The following is a 22,460-nucleotide window of genomic DNA, read 5'->3' as shown; positions in this document are numbered from 1 at the left end:
ATATGTAACTTGGAGTTGTAAAAGAAAAGAAAATAGAAAGAAACAATATTCCAAGGTTAAAAGTGTAATAATGTAAGAGATACTAAAAGAGTTAATCTGCTTTGTGGGAATCTGCTTTTTTTGATGTGTCATTAAATTATTTTTTTCCATAGGTCGAAAGTTTAAAAAGTTTAACAAAGTCAAAGTTGTGAGGACACTAGATATTGTTGCACTCCAGCAGCCAGTGGCCCTTCCCGATGAAAGCCAAGCTCTAACCCAAAGAATATCCTTTTCACCAAATCAAGAAATACAGTTTATTCCCCAACTGATCAGCATCTTACAGGGCATTGAGCCAGAAGTGGTCTATGCAGGTTATGACAACACACAGCCTGAAACCCCAAGTGCTTTGCTGACCAGTCTGAATCAATTATGTGAGAGGCAACTCCTTTGTGTAGTCAAATGGTCTAAATCACTACCAGGTAATAATATCTTTCTATATATTGTTATGCTAATATATGTTATCAAGCTAATTATCTAAAGAGTATTTAGTCTATTTATTGGCTGTGCACTAAAACCAGGTATATACAGAAATGTAATACATAACAAATTGAATGCATAATAATTGAATCCTTAATAAAGATATTTAGTTGAATATATAATAACACTGCCATTTCACCAAAAGAGTATAAAATTGGACTTTCTGTGTACCAAAGATATATTTTAATCAGACAGTAGAACCTTCTTAAGGGGATTCCTCTAAATGAGCAGACATGTTTTAAAAAACATGCTTTTACTTTATATTCTTTAGGTGTAAGAATATTTAAACAGACAGTATTCTTATCTTATTATAGTTAGGATGATTTTAAAAAATAACATGGGAAAACCGAGAGCAACACAGTTTGGTATTATAAGACTAAGGAGATATTAGGTTTAAAGAGATTAGACAAATGCTCCAATATCACTGAATATGGAAGGATCCAGTGACCAATGAAGTAGTACAGATTAAACAAATGTGCAACTTGTACCTTTTGCAGAAATTGGTTTAGTTTAAAAAACAACTATTTTTAAAGCTGTTTTAAATGAAAAATATGTTCAGTGTTTTATGCAGCTGGGTCAGTCCTAGGCTATTGTGGGTGAGGTAATATCTTTTATTGGTCCAAACTTCTGTTGGCGAGCGAGACCAGCTTTCAAGCCACACAGAGCTCTTCTTCAGGTACTCCCATCATCACAGAAAAATGCAAGAAGAACAGATTGTTTAGCATAAGTAGTTAGCAAATATTGTAAGGGACCATTCAAGGTAGAGTGGCCTGGTAACTGCAGGCCTAGAAATAAAAGAGGGGGCTTAATGGGTTACAGGTTGTTGTAATAAGCCATAAATTCAGTGTCTCTGTTAAGTCCATGATTTTTAGTGTCTAGCAGTTATGAATTTAAGCTCCCAGGCTCCTATTTTGAAAGTGTTGTGCAGGTTTCTTTTGAGGATGAGGTCTGATAGGTCAGATATAGAGTGATTGCTTTGTGAAAAGTGTTCAACCACTGGTAACGGGGTGTTTTTGTTTTTTATGATTTTCTTGTGTGAGTTCATTAGAGTGTGTAGTGATCATCTGGTTTCACCCACATGGTTTCACCCACATGGGGCATTTAATGCACTGGTTGAGGTACACCACATATTGTGATAGGCATGTGTAGGATCCATGTGTGGCTCAAAAGCTTGTCTCTTTCACCAACAGAAGTTGATCCAATAACAGATATTCCTTCACCCATCTTGTCTCTTCAGTGTTTTATGTCAGTTTTTGAGATTGCTTTGTATGGAGATATAGGAGAATATCTGGCACTTTTCCAGTTGTGTATTTATCTTGTTTCCTTGTAAATCTCATACGCTGCTTTGTTTGGAATTTAGTGCTCTACACAGTTGAGATTGAGAAGTCTACAGCAGGCTCAGCATACTTGCTCATTTCAGAATGAACTCAGGCTCAACTTTCTGCTTTTCAGTGTACTCTCCCTTCCCTGCTTCCTTTTAAATAAATATTTTGATCTCCTGAACTCTCTTACACCTTCTGTAATCATTTGACATAGCTGGTCATTTAAACCTTACAGATTGTACACACTTGAAGGAATATTATACAAAAGAGGCATTCTCTGCCTGTAGACTGTGGCTGTAAAAACTACTGTTGCATAATTTGAATATGCCAACTTTTAAAAATCTATATTCGATGCTTCAGTGAGCCACTTCCTAAACATACTTTGTTGCTAGCATTAAAACTCATGGGAACAGGGAAAAGGGATATAGTATATTATTGATCTGTGCTAAAGTAATAATTATAAACAACTTCAGTTCAATCCTCCCGTCACTCTTCTCACAAACCCCAAAATATCCTTTACTTCTGTAAAAAATCTATAGTACAAATATCACCACTTTGTTGTTTCCTAAAGTACATAGTCACTCATAACTGGTAACATTATATTTGATTTGATCCTTTCAGGATCAAAACCAAGAAAAGGAATAATATGTGGCTCAGCATAAAAATTTGGGAGAGGTTAGCGAATCTAGTCAAATGGCTAGTGATAATTCAAATATCACAAGCCTCCTGTTGATTAGTCTCTAACTACTTAAGAAATATTGCTAAACTATTCTGTAAAATTAGATACATTTGAATTGTGAAGTCAACGCTACCACTTACTGGAAACAGCTACATATTAGAAATGTACATGTTTACTCTTTAATTAGCTGATCCTGGAGGCTCTTAAAGAAAAATATAAAAGAAAAATATAAAATCCCATTGCGTGAACTAAAAGGAGTTCAAAAATTAAAGTTAATGCCAGTTTTTGTTGTAGTAGTCTTATTTTTAGTGGATGTTTAATAGGATTCTGTCTGATATTGTTAGTACTCAGATCTTATTTAAGACATACACAAGGTATGAAAGGAGACTGTATAGATAGGTACCAAAAATACTACATATTTAAATTTATCTAAAAATAATGGATAGCTTGTCTGATACATCAAGAACACATGACAAATATAAATTTCTTACTTTGTGAAATGTTTTATAGAGTAGTATTTGAATTCTTTTAATTCTTCATGTGATTTTCAGGATTCCGGAGTTTACATATCGATGATCAGATAACCCTTATCCAGTATTCTTGGATGAGTCTAATGGTGTTTGCAATGGGATGGAGGTCATATAAGCATGTCAGTGGTCAGATGCTATACTTTGCACCTGATCTGATACTAAATGAGTAAGTAGACAGTTACTGCTATTTACTAATATAATAGATGAAGTCCTGACCCCACTGAAGTCAATTGAAATTTTGATATTAACTTGATTGGGGCCAGGATTTTGCCCAATGTTTCTGTTTTGTTGTTTCATTAAACAGTGTTAAAATTAAGATCAAAGGAGAAAGCTCTGATAATATCAAAGATCAGTATCCTCAGTAAGGATTGCATAAAAGTCCAACGTATTCCATTGACATGGCCATCTGTAGACCCAAAAGCAAAACAGTTTTGATGGTGGTTTTGTTTATCTGAGGGAAAGTTAAAAAAAGAATTATATTATCACGACATTAAACCTGAATTAGTTTGAACGTAGATTTCAGGGCAAAGGGTTAATATCCCATATCGTTGTAGCATGAGATACATAGGAGTATTTCATAGGCAATCATGGTATACTTTTTCCTCCCTCTTTAATAATTTGTCTTTGAAATTCAAAAAAGAAGCCTTTACAAGGCAAGATGAAAATTAAACAAATAGGTTTATGATTCAGCTTAACATAAAACTAAGAACTAGGTTCCCAGTCCTATTTCAGGATCCCAGTGCACAGATCCTCGTGCCCATGTAGAGTACCCATGAAATCAGTGGAATGCCACACAATCACAGAGGTCATACATTGGGATCTGAGGGTGAAATTCTGGCTCCACTGAAGTCAGTGGCAAAACTCATTGATTTCAGTGGAGCCATGATTTCACTCTGTGTATTTATAGCAAACACTAGGAATTAGAAAACAAAAGTTGAATAATTTGGAATAATAAAGCACATCAAAGATGTTATGTATAGCGGAAAATACTCTGGAAATAACTTTTATTAAATTAAAAGCTATCTCTGGTCTTTATCTATACCGTTGTCTAACAGGTATTTTAAAACCAAGCTGCCACTTAGACTTGGTTTATCCATAATTCAGTCCTAGTGCAGATGGATACCACCTGCCATATCGGCACACAGCAACACCAGCCTCAAACCTGAAAATGAGGCAAGAGCTGTTAATTTCCAGATTAATTCCCAGGTTGTTTTTAAAAGCACTGTAGATATTTACCTACACCTTCTAATACTTAAAAATATGTCTAAGGGTGAGATCCCCAAAGGAACTTAGGAGTTGCAATGTGTGTCTTTTAGGCACCTTGTCATCCAGTGGAATCCACAGTTCTACGTTAGGCACTTAGGCTCCCTGTACAAGGCATGGGGCAAATTAGGTGCCTATGAATGGGTCCCACAAACGCCACCTTGCTGAGTGGGGAGCTACCTAAGCTAACCAGAAGGAGATGTCAAGGAAAGGATTGTGGCCCCGCCCCTCAAAGGGATTCGTATGGCCGGATTGGAGGGAGCTGCATATCTCTGCTTGGGATTCTTGGCCATCAAGTCTCTCCTTAATTTAGGTGCCCAAGCCCCTTCTTGGAAAACATGCCAGAGGCGGGCAAGGTGGAGCCTCCCCCACCTATACATTTTCTCCCAGTGATTAGGGCACTCACCTAGGAGGTGGGAAACCCAGGTTCCAGTCTCCCTGCACCAATGACCTAATATTTATGTAAAACAGCTTCAATGGGAGCAACTGAGTAATCAGTAGCATAATTTCCCAATAAACGATTTATTTAACGAAAAGAATGAGGAGTACTAGTGGCACCTTTACAGACCTAAAAGTGGCAATACTACGACAAAAAAAACTTCAGAAACAGACTCCAACGAGAAACTGCTGAATCGGAATTAATTTGCAAACTGGACACCATTAACTTAGGCTTGAATAAAGACTGGGAGTGGATGGGTCATTACACAAAGTAAAACTATTTCCCCATGTTTATTTTTCCCCCTATTGTTACTCACACCTTCTTGTCAACTGTTGGAAATGGGCCATCCTGATTATCACTACAGAAGGTTTTTTTTTTCTCCTGCTGATAATAACTCACCTTAACTGATCACTCTCGTTATAGTGGATATGGCAACACCCATTTTTTCATGTTCTCTGTGTAGATAGATATCTTCCTACTGTATTTTCCACTGCATGCATCTGATGAAGTGGGTTTTAGCCCACGAAAGCTTATGCTCAAATAAATTTGTTAGTGTCTAAGGTGCCACTAGTACTCCTCGTTCTTTTTGCTGATACAGACTAACACAGCTGCTACTCTGAAACCTGATATATTTAACTTATTTAAAAGAGGGTTCAGCGCTTCAGATTCTGAACAGATTTGAAGTATTTCTCACTTAAAACAATAAAATGTTGATCTACATGCATTGAGAAAAAGTTTTTTGTCATGCCAACTATAAACATTTTGTTGATTATAATGCTTCCAGCCAGACTGGAATCATGATTTAAAACACTTGGGGTGAAATTCTGTCTCCATTGAAGTCAATATTAAAAATCCTGTTGACTTCAGTAGAACCAAAATTTCACCCATGTTTTTTTTTTAACTCATTGATTTAAATCAGGTTGAGGCTTTGTAAAACTAACCGGTGCTACTGCACCTTTCTATTCAATGTATAATGAGCTAACCAATGCTGGGCTTTTTAAAATGCTACTACTGGGAATATAGCTTAACTGATATTTTGTAAACTGCTGTAAGTAAAAAACAAAACAATTGAAAATGAAGGCCGTATTCCTGAAAACATCTCTGCAGTTATTTAACTTTACTGACATTTTTAGTTCCATTGACTTTAATGGGACTTCTCAGAAAAGGCAGCATCAGGAGCTAACATCTATTTTAAAATGTTCTCTTTATAGAATCTTTGTCACTTCAAAAAAATTGTGTCCCTGTTAGTAATTAAAAGTTATTTAGACTTTCAATCCATTAACAAAGTTATTGTCAACTTTTTTATGCAACGGGCCAAAATTTGTTAAAATGCCCATATTTGTTTTCAAAAGCATCCTCAAAAAGTGTTTAGGCTCCTAACTTCCGTAGAAATCAACAGAAGTTAGGAGCTTAAATACCTTTGAAGATCTGGGCCTAAGTGACTTAGGAACATCATTAATATCATTTGACTTGTGGAAGTTCAATATATAAGAAGATGATATTGGTTCCAAGTATAGCACAGGCTCTTTGTTTGTTAATTTTGTGTTTGCCATTTTCTCTTGTCCTCACAGTACAGATATTAATGGGTCTTCTGCCACCTAGATAACCATTTAAATGTGCAAGTTCTTAGTAGAAAAAATACTATCTAAAAAAATCTGAAATTCCACTAACAATTAGAACGCTAATTAAAGAAGCACTTGCAAAACATTCACTTTAGCAAAGTACGATTATAAATGAGAAGAAAGTAAAGGACTAGCAACATTTAAATTAAAAAATCTGATTTAAATTTTAAAATTGTTGGGTTTCTTTAATGTAAAAAAAATCATGATTATTATTCACCTGACATTCAGCTCCTGTCAGTCTCTAAGATGCCTGTCTAAACAATGACACCACTTGAGGAGAATTAATTTACCTTTAAAGTTCCAATCAAATGTCAAGTTACGATTTTTTTGTGTGTGTGAAAACTAATAGATACACAAAAATTTCAGAAAATTGTTTTACTTCATATATCTCTCTTCTTAATTTCAAGAATGTAGTAATTAATCTAACAGCAAAGGTACTGCAAAGAATGAGTGGCTGAGTCTTTTTTATTTTTACCTTTTTGGGGTGTAAGACAGAGGATGAAAGAATCGTCGTTTTATTCATTGTGCCTATCCATGTGGCAGATCCCACAGGAATTTGTCAAACTACAAGTTAGTCCAGAGGAGTTCCTCTGTATGAAATCATTATTACTGCTCAATACAAGTAAGTAGAAAATGGATGTTTTTGTCTTTTTAGCATTTTTTTTGTTCTGTACCTCAAATATTAAAACAACAATGAAATGTTGCAAAGTTTCACACGGTATTATTTATCATGAAAATTGTAGTAGGGCTGTATGCCCTGAAAAACAGGAAAAAGTCCCTTTCAGCAAAAATGTCTCAGGCCCCAAGCACTAAAATACTGCTTTTTTTTGTTGTGCACAGAATAAAATCAATGAGATACATGTTGAATACAATTTGACAGGTAGCCACATTAAGCTGGACATTTTCAGAGTAATTGTGCAGGGTTTCAGCCATGCAACTCTGAATGACTTCAGTGACAATACACAGATAAAGCCCCGTGCAAAGCTGCGAAATGTATCACTAAATGACAAATACAAAGAAAAAATCCTTTAATACAGTGTCAAGTTTGTTGACGTAGGGGCCACATCCCGCTCCTGTGAAGTCAATGTTTTGCTCTTTGGAGCAGGGGAGAATGGATATGGCTTTCATACCTTGTCAGGTTACTAATATTAATGATTATTCAAATTATTCCTGGACAAAGATGGGCAAATTTACCCAAGGTGTAAGACCGGGCAACTCCACTGACTTCAGCTGTCTGTTCAGAACTAAATTTGGCCCACCACCTCTAATCTGATCCCAGCTACAAAGCACCTTTCCAGGTTCCAGTTTGCTGATTGGTCTTCCACTTTCCAGGTAGGTGAGCATCTGGGTGAAGTTCTCTGCCTATCTATACTAAGAAAGTAATCTGTTGCTGACCTCATTTGTCAGTAATGAATTCCCTGATCCAGTGCTGAAAATGATTTAGCTGCTAACGTAGGACAAAAACTATTTTCAGAACTCTTACGGAAAGTATTTTTGAGACTTGGCTCCCCAGGAGCCTGACACCGACAGTGAACCATAGGGGTGACAGGGTAGACTCCTGTAGTATGTTGCTTGGTTCCTCCAAGTGCCAAGAAAAATATTAATTGAAGGCTTATTCCCTCATGTACCTTTGCTTGTGACTCCTGTGCTCAGTGTGTGACATCTGTGTTCAACTTGACTAGTGTTTGCATAAGCGTAGACTTTTCTTAAAAGATCTTTCCTCAGCAACAGAATACTGTATATGTTTAATAGATGTTTAGAATCCAGAGGACAGTCTACATTAGTATTGCCGGAAACAGTTGCAGGAGTGAAAACGACAGCCTCTATATGGTTGTCTTTCTACAACTTTATATTCGGCATTTTTCTGCAAAAAAGCTAAATTTCCATTTTTAGAAAGCTTTTTCCCCCCCTGTTGAACAGAGTATATTGGTTTCCCGTTTGCTTCTGCCCTGTTAACACAGCCTTGCTGAAAAGTCTGTCTAGCTAAACAAGCAGCATACAAGCAAGAGATGGAAAAGACCTGTTGGGTCATCTGAGCCATCTCTCACAAAAGTGTGAGCTGTCCCCCACCACATTCCAGTCACACCATTAAGATGTAAACATCAAAGATTAAATTTAGATGATATGAATGTTAAAATGATTTGAAAAATAGTAATCTAAGAAACAAACATTCAGCTAGAGTCAACCATTGGGCAAAATTCATCCCTAGTGTAACTCCAGTTGCTTTAATGGAGTTGCATCAGGGATGAATTTGGCCTCTTTTTTATAATATTCAACTCTCTATTCTCTTTCCAGGATGAAATTGTGATATATTCTTGTTTACAGTCAAAGAAAACATGCCTAAATGCAACAGATCTTTCAAAACCTGTACTTCTGAAATTCAGAAGTAGCTGATGTTTTGGCTTATAATTTTCATTGAATGTTAGGAAGATGGAAAGTTTTAAACCGTTGCCCTATTGGGAATGTTTGCTCTTTTTTTATTTTGCATAGTTGTCTCCTGCAAAATACTGAATAATGCTTTTGTATTACACCTTCCTGAGACATCACCGGAGATATGCTAATCAGTGCATCTCCTTGTTGCCCTGTCCATGCCCCTGCCTCTCTAGTCACAAATGACTTTATTGCAGAGGGAGGATTTCAGTCATTTTACATCACTTTCACCACCACCTCTGGCAGATTTTCCATATCAGTGACCCAGTGCCAGGATACCAGAAACCAACGTAAGTGACTGATTCTGACTAATGTATCCACCTGCCTGTGTCAGATCACCATTTCTGCACTTCACTGACTAACAGGAAAAAGTCTATAGTCCAAGATAAAATAATTAAACAAACATTACAGTATATATACCATATAAATTCTTCCTCCGTTGTTGTCTTCATAATATAGTGCAACAATCAAGATTAGTCTTTTCTCTTTAGTTCCTTTGGAAGGTCTGAGAAGTCAAAGCCAGTTTGATGAGATGAGAGCAAGTTATGTTCGAGAACTGGTCAAGGCAGTTGGTTTGCGGCAGAAAGGAGTTGTGGCCAGCTCACAACGTTTCTATCAGCTTACAAAACTTATGGACTCCATGCATGATGTAAGTTTGTTTCTCGGGGCGGGGAGGGGCCACAGGTTTATGCCAGAAACAAGAACCATTCCTTAAAGTCAATTTAAAAATATATATACATATATTGGGATGTTTGTGGTGTCCAGGCAAAGTTGGCCACATCGTCAGGGCAAAAATCAATGCAAAATTAACCAGATGTTCACATTTTTATTTATAGAGGATTTAATTGTATGGGAAACATATATTTAAAATGCCAATTCATTTTTTATATTTCTCTTAAAATTAGTTCAGAGCTGTGGTACGTGTATTTTTATACATTACAGACCAAAAAAAACCCATAAAAAGAATATTATAAAGGTTTCAAAGGCATACTCAAACAATAGGAAATGCCAGTATTAAGGTTGCTTGTGAGAGCAACCTTAATTTGGCCTCATTGTGCATATTTATTACAATGCAGTCTTTAATTACATGATCACATACAATTTTTTCCACAGGACTTCTGCCTTAATTATTCTATTTTCTAATTTTTCAGTCTTTGACTTTGCAACCTTAACAATGTTCTTTTAACATGGATTTTTGTGTGTAATTTCCTAAGTTTTTAAAAAGCCAAATGAAAAAAAACGGAAATTCTGTTGTGATATTATTGACATCAGTGTGGTTCATCAGCAGCGTTGGAATTTTTATACCCACTTCAGAGACCTCTGCCACTTGAGCAAAGTGACTAACTAAAAGCATTAGTAGGTTGTCATTCTCTGTGGACCAACACTAGAGGAGGATGGGACACACACATGTTGCCAGTGGGTTTCACAGATATTTGCTGACAGCAGAGAAATGATGAGACTCGGGAATCCTGGGTTCCCGTCCAGTCTCTGGAGGGGAGTGTGTCTAGTGGCTACAGATTCTTCTGCCCATTTCCCCCAAGTTTCACTCCTTCTTCTCCTCCAACCTCTCCCTGTTCCAGTCCTGTTTCTTCCCCTCTCCTAGCTGCCAGTCCCCCTCTCCTCACCCACAAAGTCCCCAGTCCCCATCTGCTTTCCCAGCCATTCCCAGTTTTCCCTACCTTGTAGTTCCTTGTTCCCAGTCTCATTGCCTCTTTTAGTCCCAACCCCAGCTCCTTGTCCAAACCAGTTCTCATCCTGACCCACATTTCCTACCCCCAGCTCCCAGTCTTCCTCCAAACCCAACTCTTCGTCACAGTTTTCTTCTTCCTCCCCTGGCAGCCTTCAGCTCCAGTCTCCACCTCTCAAGCTCCTTGGGAGTCTCCAGAGAGAGGGCAAGCTGGGACTGAGAAAGGGAAGGGTGCAGTGGGAGGCTGGGACTAGTTGGACAAGGAGACTGAGGTTGGGAGAAGCGAGGAGACTGGGAGTGTGAGCCAGTGAGGGAAACAGGAGGGACATCAGGGACTGGGAAACAGTTGAATGATGGGGGGCAACTGTGATCCAACGAGGAGCTGGGAGACTGTTGGCATTGGCAGGACAAGGAGATGGGGGCTAGCTGCAGTGGAAGGGGGATAGAGGTCTGGGGGCAGGGGAAACAGTTGACAAAGAGTTGGAGGGGGGGAAACTGGGAGTGGCTTGGCAAAGAGACTGGGATAAAGAGCCAGGGAGAGGGTGGGTGGAATGACTGAGATTGAATGAGGAGCCTGGGGAGGAAGATTGAGACTGGGAACCAGTGGAGAGGAAGGGGACAGACAGATCAGATCAGCAGCCAGGAGGGAGACCTGAGGCTGACTGGGCAAGAACTCTGGGACTGAGTATGAGGAAAGGGAGAGACGGGGAAGAGTGGGAGACTGGGATTCAGACAGGCTGGAGGGGACGGAGAAGCAATGGCAAAGCTTATAGAAAGTGGGCAGAAAAGTCAATACCCACTAAAGTACGCTCCCCTCGCGAGCCTGGAATGGAGAGCCTTGTGCTTGATCACATATAGGATAACAACCTATTACTGCTGTCACTTAGCTCAAGTGGCAGAGGTCTGTGCTGTGGATCTAAACATTCCAACCATGAAAAATGAACCATGTTGGTGTTAATGTGATGCCCCAGGATGGAGTTTCTGTATTTTCAATTGCTGTTTTTAAAACCTAGGAAATTACACACACAAAAAACACATTAAACGAACTTTATTAAGCTCAGAAAGTCAAGCATGCAAAAGTTAGGAAATATCAGAATTACAGTTGCCTGTGTTATTATGCAATAGGGCTCATAGACTCATCGATTTTAAGGTCAGAAGGGACATCATGATTATCTAGTCTGACCTCCCGCACATTGCAGGCCACCGAACCTCACCCACTCCTGAAATAGACCCCTAGCCTCTGGCTGAATTACTGAAGCCCTCAAGTCATGGTTTAAAGACTTCAAGTTACAGATAATTCACCATTTACAATAGTTTAAAGCTGTAAGTGACACATGTCCCATGCTGCAGAGGAAGGTGAAAAACCCCCAGGGTCTCTGCCAATCTGATCTGGGAGAAAATTCCTTCTTGACCCTAACTATGGTGATCAGTTAGACTCTGAGCATGTGGGCAAGACCTTCTAGAGAGATAGCTGGGAGAGAATTCTCTGTAGTAACCCAGAGCCTTTCCCATTTAGTGTCCCATCTCCAGCCACTGGGGATTTTTGCTACTGGCAGTCACTGACGGGCCACATGCTATTGTAGGCAGTCCCATCATACCGTCCCCTCCATAAACTTATCAAGCTCAATCTTGAAGCCAGTTAGGTTTTTTGTCCCCACTGCTCCCCTTGGAAAGCTGTTCCAGAACTTCACTCCTCTGATGGTTAGAAACCTTAACCTAATTTTGAGCCTACGCTTATTGATGGCCAGTTAATATCCATTTGTTCTTGTGTCCACATTGGCACTTAACTTAAAACTCTTCTTCCTCCCTGGTATTTATCCCTCTGATGTATTCATAAAGAGCAATCATATCTCCCCTCAGCCTTCTTTTGGTTAGGCTAAGCAAGCCAAGCTTTTTGAGTCTCCTCTCGTAAGGTAGGTTTTCCATTCCTCTGCTCATCATAGTAATCCTTCTCTGCACCTGTTCCAGTTTGAATTCATCTTTCTTAAGCAAGGGAGTCCAAAGTTGCACACAGTATTCCAGATGGGGTCTTACCAGTGCCTTGTATAATGGTACTAACACTTCCCTGTCTCTACTGGAAATACCTCGTCTGATGCATCCTAGGACTGACTTAGCCTTTTACACGGCTGCATCACATTGATGGCTCATAGTCATCCTGTGATAGACCTGGGTGTATTGGTCATTCTCCTCCTTTGTCACTTCCAACTGACAAATCTCCAGTTTATAGCAAAAATTCTTATTGTTAGTCCCTAAATGCATGACCTTGCACTTTGCACTACTAAATTTCATCCCAGTTCTATTACTACAGTTTACAAGGTCATCCAGATCTTCTTGTATAATATTTGAGTCCTCCTCCGTATTGGCAATACCTCCCAACTTTGTGTCACCCGTACATATTATTAGCACAATCTCACTTTTTATGCCAAGGTCAGTAATAAAAAAGTTAAATAAAAATTGATCCCAAGACCAATCCCTGAGGAACTCCACTAGCAACCTCCCTCCCGCCTTACTGTTCACTTTCAGTATGACTCATTGTAATCACCCCTTTAATCAATTCCTGAAAAATCTTTCAGTTCTCATATTGATCCCCATCTTCTCCAATGCAACTAATAATTTCCCAGGTGGAACTGTATCAAGTGCCTTACTGAAATCCAGGTAGATGAGATCTACTGGGTTTCCTTTGTCTAAAAAATCATTTATCATTTAAAGAAGGAAATCAGGTTGGTCTGGCATGATCTACCTTTTGTAAAACCATGTTGTATTTTATCCCAATTTCCGTTCACCTCTGTGTCCTGAACTACTTTCTCTTTCAAAATTTGTTCCAAGACCTTGCATACAATTGAGGTCAAACTAACAGGCCTGTAGTTTCCTGGATCACTTTCCTCCTGTTTCTTAAAAATAGGAACTATATTAGCAATTCTCCAGTCATATGGTATGATCCCCCGAGTTTCCAGAAGCATTAAAAATCCTTGCTATTGGGTTTGCAATTTCATGTGCCAGTTCCTTTAATATTCTTGGATGGAGATTATCCGCAACACCCTCTCCCCTCCCCCCGATTTAGTCCCATTAAGCTGTTTGAGTTCGACTTCCACCTCGGATGTGGTCATTTCTGCCTCCGTATCCTCATTGCCATTAGCCACCCTGCCACTACCCCAGGCTTTTCATTAGCCTCATTAAAAACTGAAGCAAAGTATTTGTTTAGATCAGGGATTGGCAACCTTTGGCACGCAGCCCATCAGGGAAATCCACTGGGTGGACCTGCGCCGCTTCCCGCAGCCCCCATTGGCCAGGAATGGCGAAACGCAGCTAGTGGGAGCTGCAGTCGGCTGAACCTGCGGACACTGCAGGTAAACAAACCGGCCCGGCCCGCCAGCAGATTTCCCTGATGGGCCGCATGCCCGAAGGTTGCCAATCCCTGGTTTAGATGTTGGGCCATGCCTAGATAATCTTTAATCTCCACCCCACATCCTCAATATTTAGTAGTCCCACTTCTTTCCTTATTTACTTCTTATTTATATGGCTGTAGAATCTTTTACTGTTGATTTTAATTTCCTTTGCAAGGTCCAACTCTGCTCGGCTTTTGGCAGTTCTCACTTTATCCCTACACTTTCTGACCTCCAAGAAGTAGTTTTCCTTGCTGATCCCTCCCATCTTCCATTCCTTGTAGGTTTTCTGCTTTCTCTTAATCACTTGTTTGAGATGCTGGGTCATCCAGCTTAATCCTCAACCATTCCCTACAAACTTTTCCCCCTTGTTTGAGATGCAGGCTTCAGACAGCTTCTGCAACTTTACTTATAGTAATTCAAAGCCTCCTCCACATTCAAATCCTTGAGTTCTTCAGTCCTGTCCACTTCCCTAACTAATTCCCTTGATATTTTTTATAGGTCACATTCTATGTTTTCCACAGGATGCCTGCCTCATTCAATGCACAGGATGGATCTGCTCTCGGAGTGAATTAGGATTGTGTAGTAAAGGAGGTTGTTGCCTGCCTTATTTGCTGCAGAAGTTGGAAGTGGAGCTGAGCGAAATCATTAGATCAAAACTTTTTTTGGTGAAAATGCAGATTTGCTGACATCAAAACTTTTCGTGAACTCAAATAGATTTTGCTGAATTATTCTGGTTGAAAATAACCTACAAAAATCCAGTAAAATAGAAACATTTTGTTTAGGCATTTTTTAAAAGAAAGATTTAGATTTTTTTTTATTAGAAATGACTTTTCATTTAGAAATTGTTTTTAATTTTATTTTAAAAACGTTCAAAATGCTCAAACTCTAAACAAAACGTTTCAACCTGAAATTATTATATCAGAAATGCCAGAGAACCAAAAATTCTATTATTCGCACAGCAGTAGTTTGAAGGTGTGCAATGAGAGAGGCAGGGGTTTGCAGGTAAAGAAAGGGTGGTTTTACCATTAAGACAGTTGAATGATGTCCTGGAGAGCTGGAGTCTGTTCCTGCCTCTGTCACAGTTTCTTTGTGATGCTAGGCAAGTCGCTTAAGCCAGACTTTACACAGGTGGTCACTAATTGTGTGTTCCTCATTTTCTGCCTGCCAAACTTGATATCTTGGGATCTGATTTGTAGAAGTGCTGAGCACTCACAGCTGCAACTGAAGTTCAGTATGTGCATTGAACACATGAAGCACTCTGCAATGCTGCGTTGTAGAATTTGGAAAATCCGGTTCTGGGTCACGCAAAAGGGGAACTCAAAGTTAGTGGGCACTTCTGGCCTTAATCTCTGTGCCTCAGTTCCGTAAACTGGGGAACAATATCACATTCTTACCTTTCAGGGGTTTTGTGAAGATAAATTGACATTAGTGAAGTATTTAGATACTATAATGGTGAGCACTATAGAAAAGCCCACGAGGAATTTAATAATTCTCTTTTCAGAGCAGGGTTGAGTAGTGTGCAGTGAATAAGTCATGGGATCACATCTTTCACAATGAGGATAAAAAAAATATTAAATGAGGACTGTCTGTCCTGTTCATTGAATGAAGCTGGGGATATTTTACAGTGGGGTTAGTGTGTTACCCCATTTTTTATACACTGAAGTGGTCATTTAGATATGGTCGTGACTGTTGAAGTGAAAAGACCTTTTGGCTTGCAAGGCAAGACTATGCACAGTATGATTTTATGGGTGATAGACACATGTAAAATGGCATTGATTGAGTGAGATATTTAAAATAATCATTGGGCATATTTAGATAAATGTATCATGTATTATTAGTAGTCTAAATTCTCACATGTTTGTATTTCATTAAAACCAGATAGTGAAACAACTCCATCTGTTCTGTCTGAACACATTTCTCCAGTCCCGGGCACTGAGTGTCGAATTCCCGGAAATGATGTCAGAAGTGATTGCTGCCCAGCTGCCCAAGATTCTGGCAGGGATGGTGAAACCTCTTCTCTTTCACAAAAAGTGAAATGTCTTTTCTCTTACTGAAGAGACAATTTTTGTGCCTTTTTTGTTTGTTTGTTTATTTTGATCAGGATTTTGCGGTTTATTTTGGTCAGTATTTTGCAGTGTCAGGACTTTAGGATATTTGTTCTATTCACTATACCTACCACCTTACTGTGTAAGTTTGATGTCCATATTGTGCGCTCCTGATTTATTTTACTGTTAAAATCACAACTGATATTTGTCATCAGAAAAGTTTTGTACGCCGGAATAGGTTGCTCCTTAGGAATTCACAAGAACAATACTTAACAAACGGAATCTGTAGTTGTCTAAGAACAGTTACCTTGTACATTTTTTCTTTCATATTATTCCTTTGAAAACTTCTGCTATGACATGGAGTAAACTTTTACTCTAATATATGGGAGGGTGGGTGGGTGTGCATATGTATAAATATTAAAGTCTGAATAAATTAAAATGTATATTAGCCACATTTACTCATGGAAATGTCCCCTTTTACTTACTAACCTGCCTCTCTGAAGTAACATTTCAAAGTACAGTATCCAGGTTTAGATTGATAGTGGTACGGTATCTTCACAGGTAGTTAGCATAGTGGCAACAACATTTTGTGCGAGAGTGTGTGTGTGTGTGTGTCCATACCAAAGTAAAACTGAAGCAATTCTCTTCAAAGATGGGAAGGATTAAGGAAATGTCAGTGTTTTCCTCCCACTGAAACCAATGTATAAAGTCGAATATATACGGACATATCCTGCTGTTATTTCTGTTTCTCCTTAACAGTATGACACTTATCAGTAAAGCTAAACCACTTAACTCTCATTTTAAACTTACAGATTTTAAATTTAATCAATATAGCCCCTACTGTATCTTTTAGATGCTTTAAATATGTCTTACTTTAACATTCAGTAATGTTTAATGACTGCAGCCTTTGGTGATCTTAATGTGCAACTGGATAACTCAAACACCCAATAAAATCAAATTATAGAGAGATCAAATAAATGGAAAGAATGATTACTGAAGCTTTGATACACACCAGTCTCATTATAATGCCATTCAGTGGACCTTTCTGAGGTTTACAAAGACAAGTTGTTATAACTGGAGTAATTGTAAAGGAGGCTAATGTGGCTGTGAGTACAAGTAAAGTACCCTTATATGATCAAAGAGAATGTTATAACTTTTATAATGGGAGTGAAATGTTTTACTGAAGAATTGCTGTGATATTTTCTTTGACATGGATATGAAACGCCTCATGTGATCACTTCAGTCAGTTAGGTTCAAACAATGTAGGAATAGCTCAAGGGGAAACAAAACCAACTATTAGACTACAAATCATCAAAAGCATTAGTGATTTTATCTGCCCCTGGAAGCCACGTCCTATTTCTCCAAAATTCCCAGAAATACCTTTTCCAGGGGTTGGCATGCTGTTTGGCTGGGGCCTCCAAGAGGTGCATGAGAGCAAGCTACAGTAAAAATGAGAATAAAGATGAAAAAAACCCTAGCCAAATAGTTACAAAAACAGAACAAGCAGGATGCAGAGAAATGTTCCTAGATAAGCTGGGACAATGTCACTTTCTTTCTGAATGACCGGATTTGAAATTTTGACTGTCTATAGCTAAGTGATTTTGATTTTTTTTTTCCACCACAGCCTGACTTTAACTCTGATCCACATAGCATTTATATTTTAATAAATTATAGGTTTAAGCTGCAAGAGTTCTTTGGTTTTGCATTATGGTGGATTTTTTGTTAGTAGTATTTGCATTTACTATTTACATTTGTACCCAGGCTACATGCTTTACCCCACTTGCTCACTAATCCATTGCATAATAATACCATTTCTGCAAGCTCTCTGGGAAGGTGACCATTGCTGCGGGTCCTGAAAACAGTATGGCAAGATTTCTCATTCACTAAATACACTATTCACTGTCAGGTTTCAGAGTAGCAGCCGTGTTAGTCTGTATTCTCAAAAAGAAATGGAGTACTTGTGGCACCTTAGAGACTAACCAATTTATTTGAGCATAAGCTTTCATTATGCTCAAATAAATTGGTTAGTCTCTAAGGTGCCACAAGTACTCCATTTCTATTCACTGTCAGTAACCTATTCAAACACACATCCTTGCCATGCCAGAAAATCATCCTAACCATCCCACCTTTGAATTTACAATATGGAATGGTGAATATGATGTTAAGAATGCCCCCAAATTCAGGCTACACAAATCTCTGACTGAGTTTCTGCAATATGTTCCAAGTGGGTACTAGTTTAACGAACATTTTTATCACTGCCTTCAGTGCTGTGGCAACCCACCTTATGTGGTAGGTACCTCCAAAATAGCTCACACTTGCCTCAAAGCTATTATCAGCAAGAGCTTAAGCTACCATCATCTTTTGGGAATAAATAGTAAATTCCAAAAGAAGCTTTCCAAACTAAAAAAACATTTTAAGATCTAAATGTCAGAAAAGAGTGTCCATAACAGCGTGTTCACAGTTGTATATTTTGCAGTGTACAGCCACCTGACAAGTCTGTCTAAATTTGGCCTTCATACCCTTTGGAAATCCTGTATTCATTGCTGCATCATCTACATATAGACAAAACAGCTTTTCCTGCCCTGATCCCCATGTAATTCCTCAAGCTGTTTTATTCCCTATTTTGAGACTGTCATCTGTCTTTGCTTCCAACTGTATTGTGTCAGTAAGCAGAACACAAGTTTTTCCATAGTGTACAGATCTAATGTGTGGCAACTCTTGATCAGCTACAGACCTGTCCAGGAATCCAGCAGCAAGCACAGTAATAAACTTAGCTTTCTGTAGGATTTTCTGAGACTTTGCGTTGGCTATATAAACTTTTTCATTGTATGGATGGTTAAGATTAAGGTCATTTTTGACCTGCAAGTTGCAAATATCTCTAAAACTGTCATGTTTAATGATTGTGTAAATGGTATTTAAACAAGATCTCACAATTCTGGATCTCCTCATGCTCAATTTTACAGCGCAGTCTAGTAACAGGAGAGTCTTATGGGTGAAGTGTGGCACCCTATGAGCAGTAGAGCAATAGCATGCATGGACAGGATACATTTTAAAAGTCTTGCCCACTTATGAGGGGACTGTACCAATGAAATTTCTGATTCTTTCTGCAAGTTACACAAATCTTTCCCTCTTTCTACCATAATCCCAATGATTATTTAGTTTTCTGCAAATTTGGGAAAGTGGGTTTAAGTCCAAGTCTCTCACATACATTTGCATGTTCTTCTGTTCTATCTGCTATATGTTGTCTTCTCCTGAGACGTTCAGTATTATCCTCTGCTGCTTCAGACTGATCTTTAAAAAAAACAAAACAAATGAAAAACAACCTTCTAGGGTCATTTTAGCATTACTGCAATTTTTCATCTTTTTTTAGTGCAGCCATCTCTCTCTCTCTCTCTCTCTCTCTGTGCATGTGCGCATACACACATATATATATATTTTATACAAATGATTGATTTGAAATTTAAACTGCTTGGCCCTGACAGAAGCAGTTATGTTTTCAACTGGAAGGCTGTAACAAAGTATTGAAGAGCAAAAATAAGCAACTTCCCAGTGTCACCAATTGGCCCTCTCTGTTACATATAACCTGAACCTGTTTATCTCAGAATCATCCAAGAAGGTCAAGAAGACCCCGAACAGACGGCGCATAGACCTGACCTATTTTTTCTTAGTGACTATGACCCAGGAAAGTATAGTCTGTGTGCTATATCTGGGCTTTATCGAGAGCCCATTCAAGTCAATGGTTGTTATTTCAATGGGCTTTGGATCAGGCCTGCTGGTCTGACACCATAAACTTAAGCCTGGATATTTTTGTTATTCAGCTGTTCTCGGAGCTGTATTGCAAGCAGATTTTCTAGTTCCATGTCTAAAAAGTGTAGTTAAGAACTGAGCCTGTACTTTTAAATAGCAGAAGACTGAATGGAGTCTTCTTTAATTGAGGCTTCTCTGTCACTTGCTTTAAACTGTGGAAACAAACCTGCCATAGTGATTAGTTAACACAGCTGGATAAAACAGATAACCTCCCTACCTCCCAAAAAGAACTTTGTTGGGCCAGGATCCACGCTGCAGGTGGTGGGACAAGGCTCAGCAACTTAACTTCATGATTTTCAACTTGAAATTAATCTGGAAACCTTGCACCAGGTGGAGGATTTGTGGCATCAAAAGACCTGCTAAGAACTCTTGAGTGTTTAGTTGCTCTCGTGTGTCCTAATCTAAAAGCATAGAAATGACTCAGATGAGGCTATAAACCAGAGGCAGGAAACAAATACTATCAGTAGTGAATCCCCTACTGCCCCAGGAAGCAACAGTGGCTGAGAGTGGGGGGCAGGAGGCCCTCTGCTAGGTCCTATATCCTGTATGAGTGGGGTGGTGCATTCACAGCTTTTGGGAAAAGGGGTGAGTTTGGTGGCAGAGGCATTATAGACCCTAGGAAGGCATCACTGGAGATGTAAGCGCTGTCAGGACAGCTTTTAGGGGGGCGGGGGGCTGGCGGGGGAGGAAGGAAGGGAGAGAGATTATTAGAGTAATTGGAGATTTGTGGGTACAGATCCTTTGCTGGGGTAAAATGGTATATGAAAACAAATGGACAAGCATCCATTTATAGCAGGTAAACATCTGTGTCCTAGTGTGCTGAATTAGTGTATTGAAAGCTTTATGCTTGTAGATGTGCATTGTAAGTAAACTCTGTTGGTAATACAATTGGGATAGGTGCCAGACACATAAATAAATACGTATCCCTGGCCATTTGACTGAGCCAGATCCATCTACTCCCCAGTGTTGCAAAAGAGTGAGTCCCACAAGTTAACAGTCCCAGAACTGGCGAATGCAGGAAACTCACTTACATTAACTCTCCTTCCTCTATACACCATAACAGCTCTGAACAACAGCGATTCTTCTTCCCCCTTCCCGCTTGGGCAGAAGGCTGACCTTTCTTTCCTCTGGATAAGTCAGCCTGCTGCTGCAGAGCCAATATCCAAAGCCTTCCCAATTTTGCGTGGCTCAGAAGCCGGTGGATATACTGGCAGACCAAGCCTAGATTGTCAGCCTTATTAGATTTACTGGCTTGTGCTGCTTTGTGTCACAGTGACCTGAGTGCTGAACGTAGGGTTTGCTTTTAATTTAATTTTTTTCCCCTTCAAAGATAAAAGGGGGAGGAGAGAAATATTTCTTTTAAGATTGTTAAAACCTTACTTACATGACAGTGCAGTTTGTCTGATTAATCTGTTTTGAATGGAACTGGTTTATTTTGAAGTGTTGTTGACTCAGTAGGCTGAAATGAGTAGCATACAGAGGCAAAGTATGAATTGTCAAAGTGCTTAGACAGCTACATATAAGAAAAAGGAAGAGGTAGAGTAATAGATTTCAAGCATTAGAACAACACTAAGAAGAGACCCATCCACTCGGAATTAAGGCCACTGCTCCAGTACAGCACATGCATAACCCTGATTTGCTATGACTCTAATCCTGGCAAGACCCTTATGGCTGCATGGCACCTCACTGAATTAAACGAGGCTCCAAACAGACAACGGGGCATGCTCACACATTCCCTTGCAGGCTTGGGGCCGGTGTGCAGGACAGTTTGTGAATATGGACATATTTGGATTTAAAATAGTTGATTCATTAGAAACCAAAGACACTGAAATGTTGACAATTTAGTAACCTGGGATTTAAAGTTTTTAAAAGGATATTTGTGACATGAGTTTTTATAAAGCCCTTAGTTTTATAATTGTAAATTCCCTAAACGCGGTCAATTGAGTGTTTAATTCTCAGGAGCAATTCTAACTCAAAAACATGCCATCTCACTGTTTTGGTTTGCTTTTAAATCTTCATAAAAATCTTCAGAAGCCATAAATCTAAGATGATCTAAAGGAACAAATCTATTTAAAAATGTTCTCAGTTGCAGCTGTTACTAAGGGTATCCAAAGGTAAGGCTAAAGCCCTCATTATGAGTAATAGTATTTCGTTCAGTACTTGTTCTGACAGATGAGGAACACAAACCATGCATCATTGAAATATTTACTTTTTAATTTAAAATCTCTCTCACACACGCATTCTTGATGCAGAGATGTAGATGGTCCCCTTTTGCAATACAAACAGTTTTAAATTGCAATTTATTTTGCCAGAAAGGATAAAGTTAGATCAGGTACAGGTCAGATGTCTTCTCTTCATATGTAGGAGTAAGTGCCTGGTACAGGATCTCACCATCATGATTCACTTTACTTATGCAACGTTATGTTTCAATTCCACTTTCAATCACATGATGAGATTTCATCTGTACCTCACATATATTGGGGATCACAACTTTAATCTTTCAAAATGGGAAGTGAAGATCCAGTGACAGATAGGTGTTAACAAGAATGATTATTACATTACAGTCTTGATACTGCTGCTGTTAAAACTATTGGGGGTGGGGGTGGGGACCTGAAGCTGGAGTTTTGCCATTGAACTCGATGGGAGCTTTGCCATTGACTTAGTTAAGGGAAAGAGTAGAGCCTATAGTGTTTTTCCACTTATTAGCAACATTTCTAATAATAAAACAGAGAAA

General features: G+C 38.9%; 1 protein-coding gene across 1 annotated transcript in view; it reads left to right on the top strand.

Moving 5' to 3' along the window:
• Nucleotides 1–17,606, top strand: part of PGR (progesterone receptor) — a 53,833-nt gene extending 36,227 nt beyond the window's left edge. Inside the window, exons 4-8 of the mRNA XM_007059392.4 lie at nt 153–458; nt 3,069–3,213; nt 6,863–6,993; nt 9,293–9,450; nt 15,753–17,606. Coding sequence (XP_007059454.2) covers nt 153–458; nt 3,069–3,213; nt 6,863–6,993; nt 9,293–9,450; nt 15,753–15,908 — 896 coding nt within the window. The 3' untranslated portion in view covers nt 15,909–17,606. The remainder of the gene's footprint in view (nt 1–152; nt 459–3,068; nt 3,214–6,862; nt 6,994–9,292; nt 9,451–15,752) is intronic.
• The last annotated feature ends 4,854 nt before the right edge of the window (nt 17,607–22,460 follow it).

Source organism: Chelonia mydas, chromosome 1 (assembly GCF_015237465.2).
Source record: "Chelonia mydas isolate rCheMyd1 chromosome 1, rCheMyd1.pri.v2, whole genome shotgun sequence".
NCBI lineage: Eukaryota > Metazoa > Chordata > Testudines > Cheloniidae > Chelonia > Chelonia mydas.
This window is presented reverse-complemented; position numbering and strand designations above follow the sequence as displayed.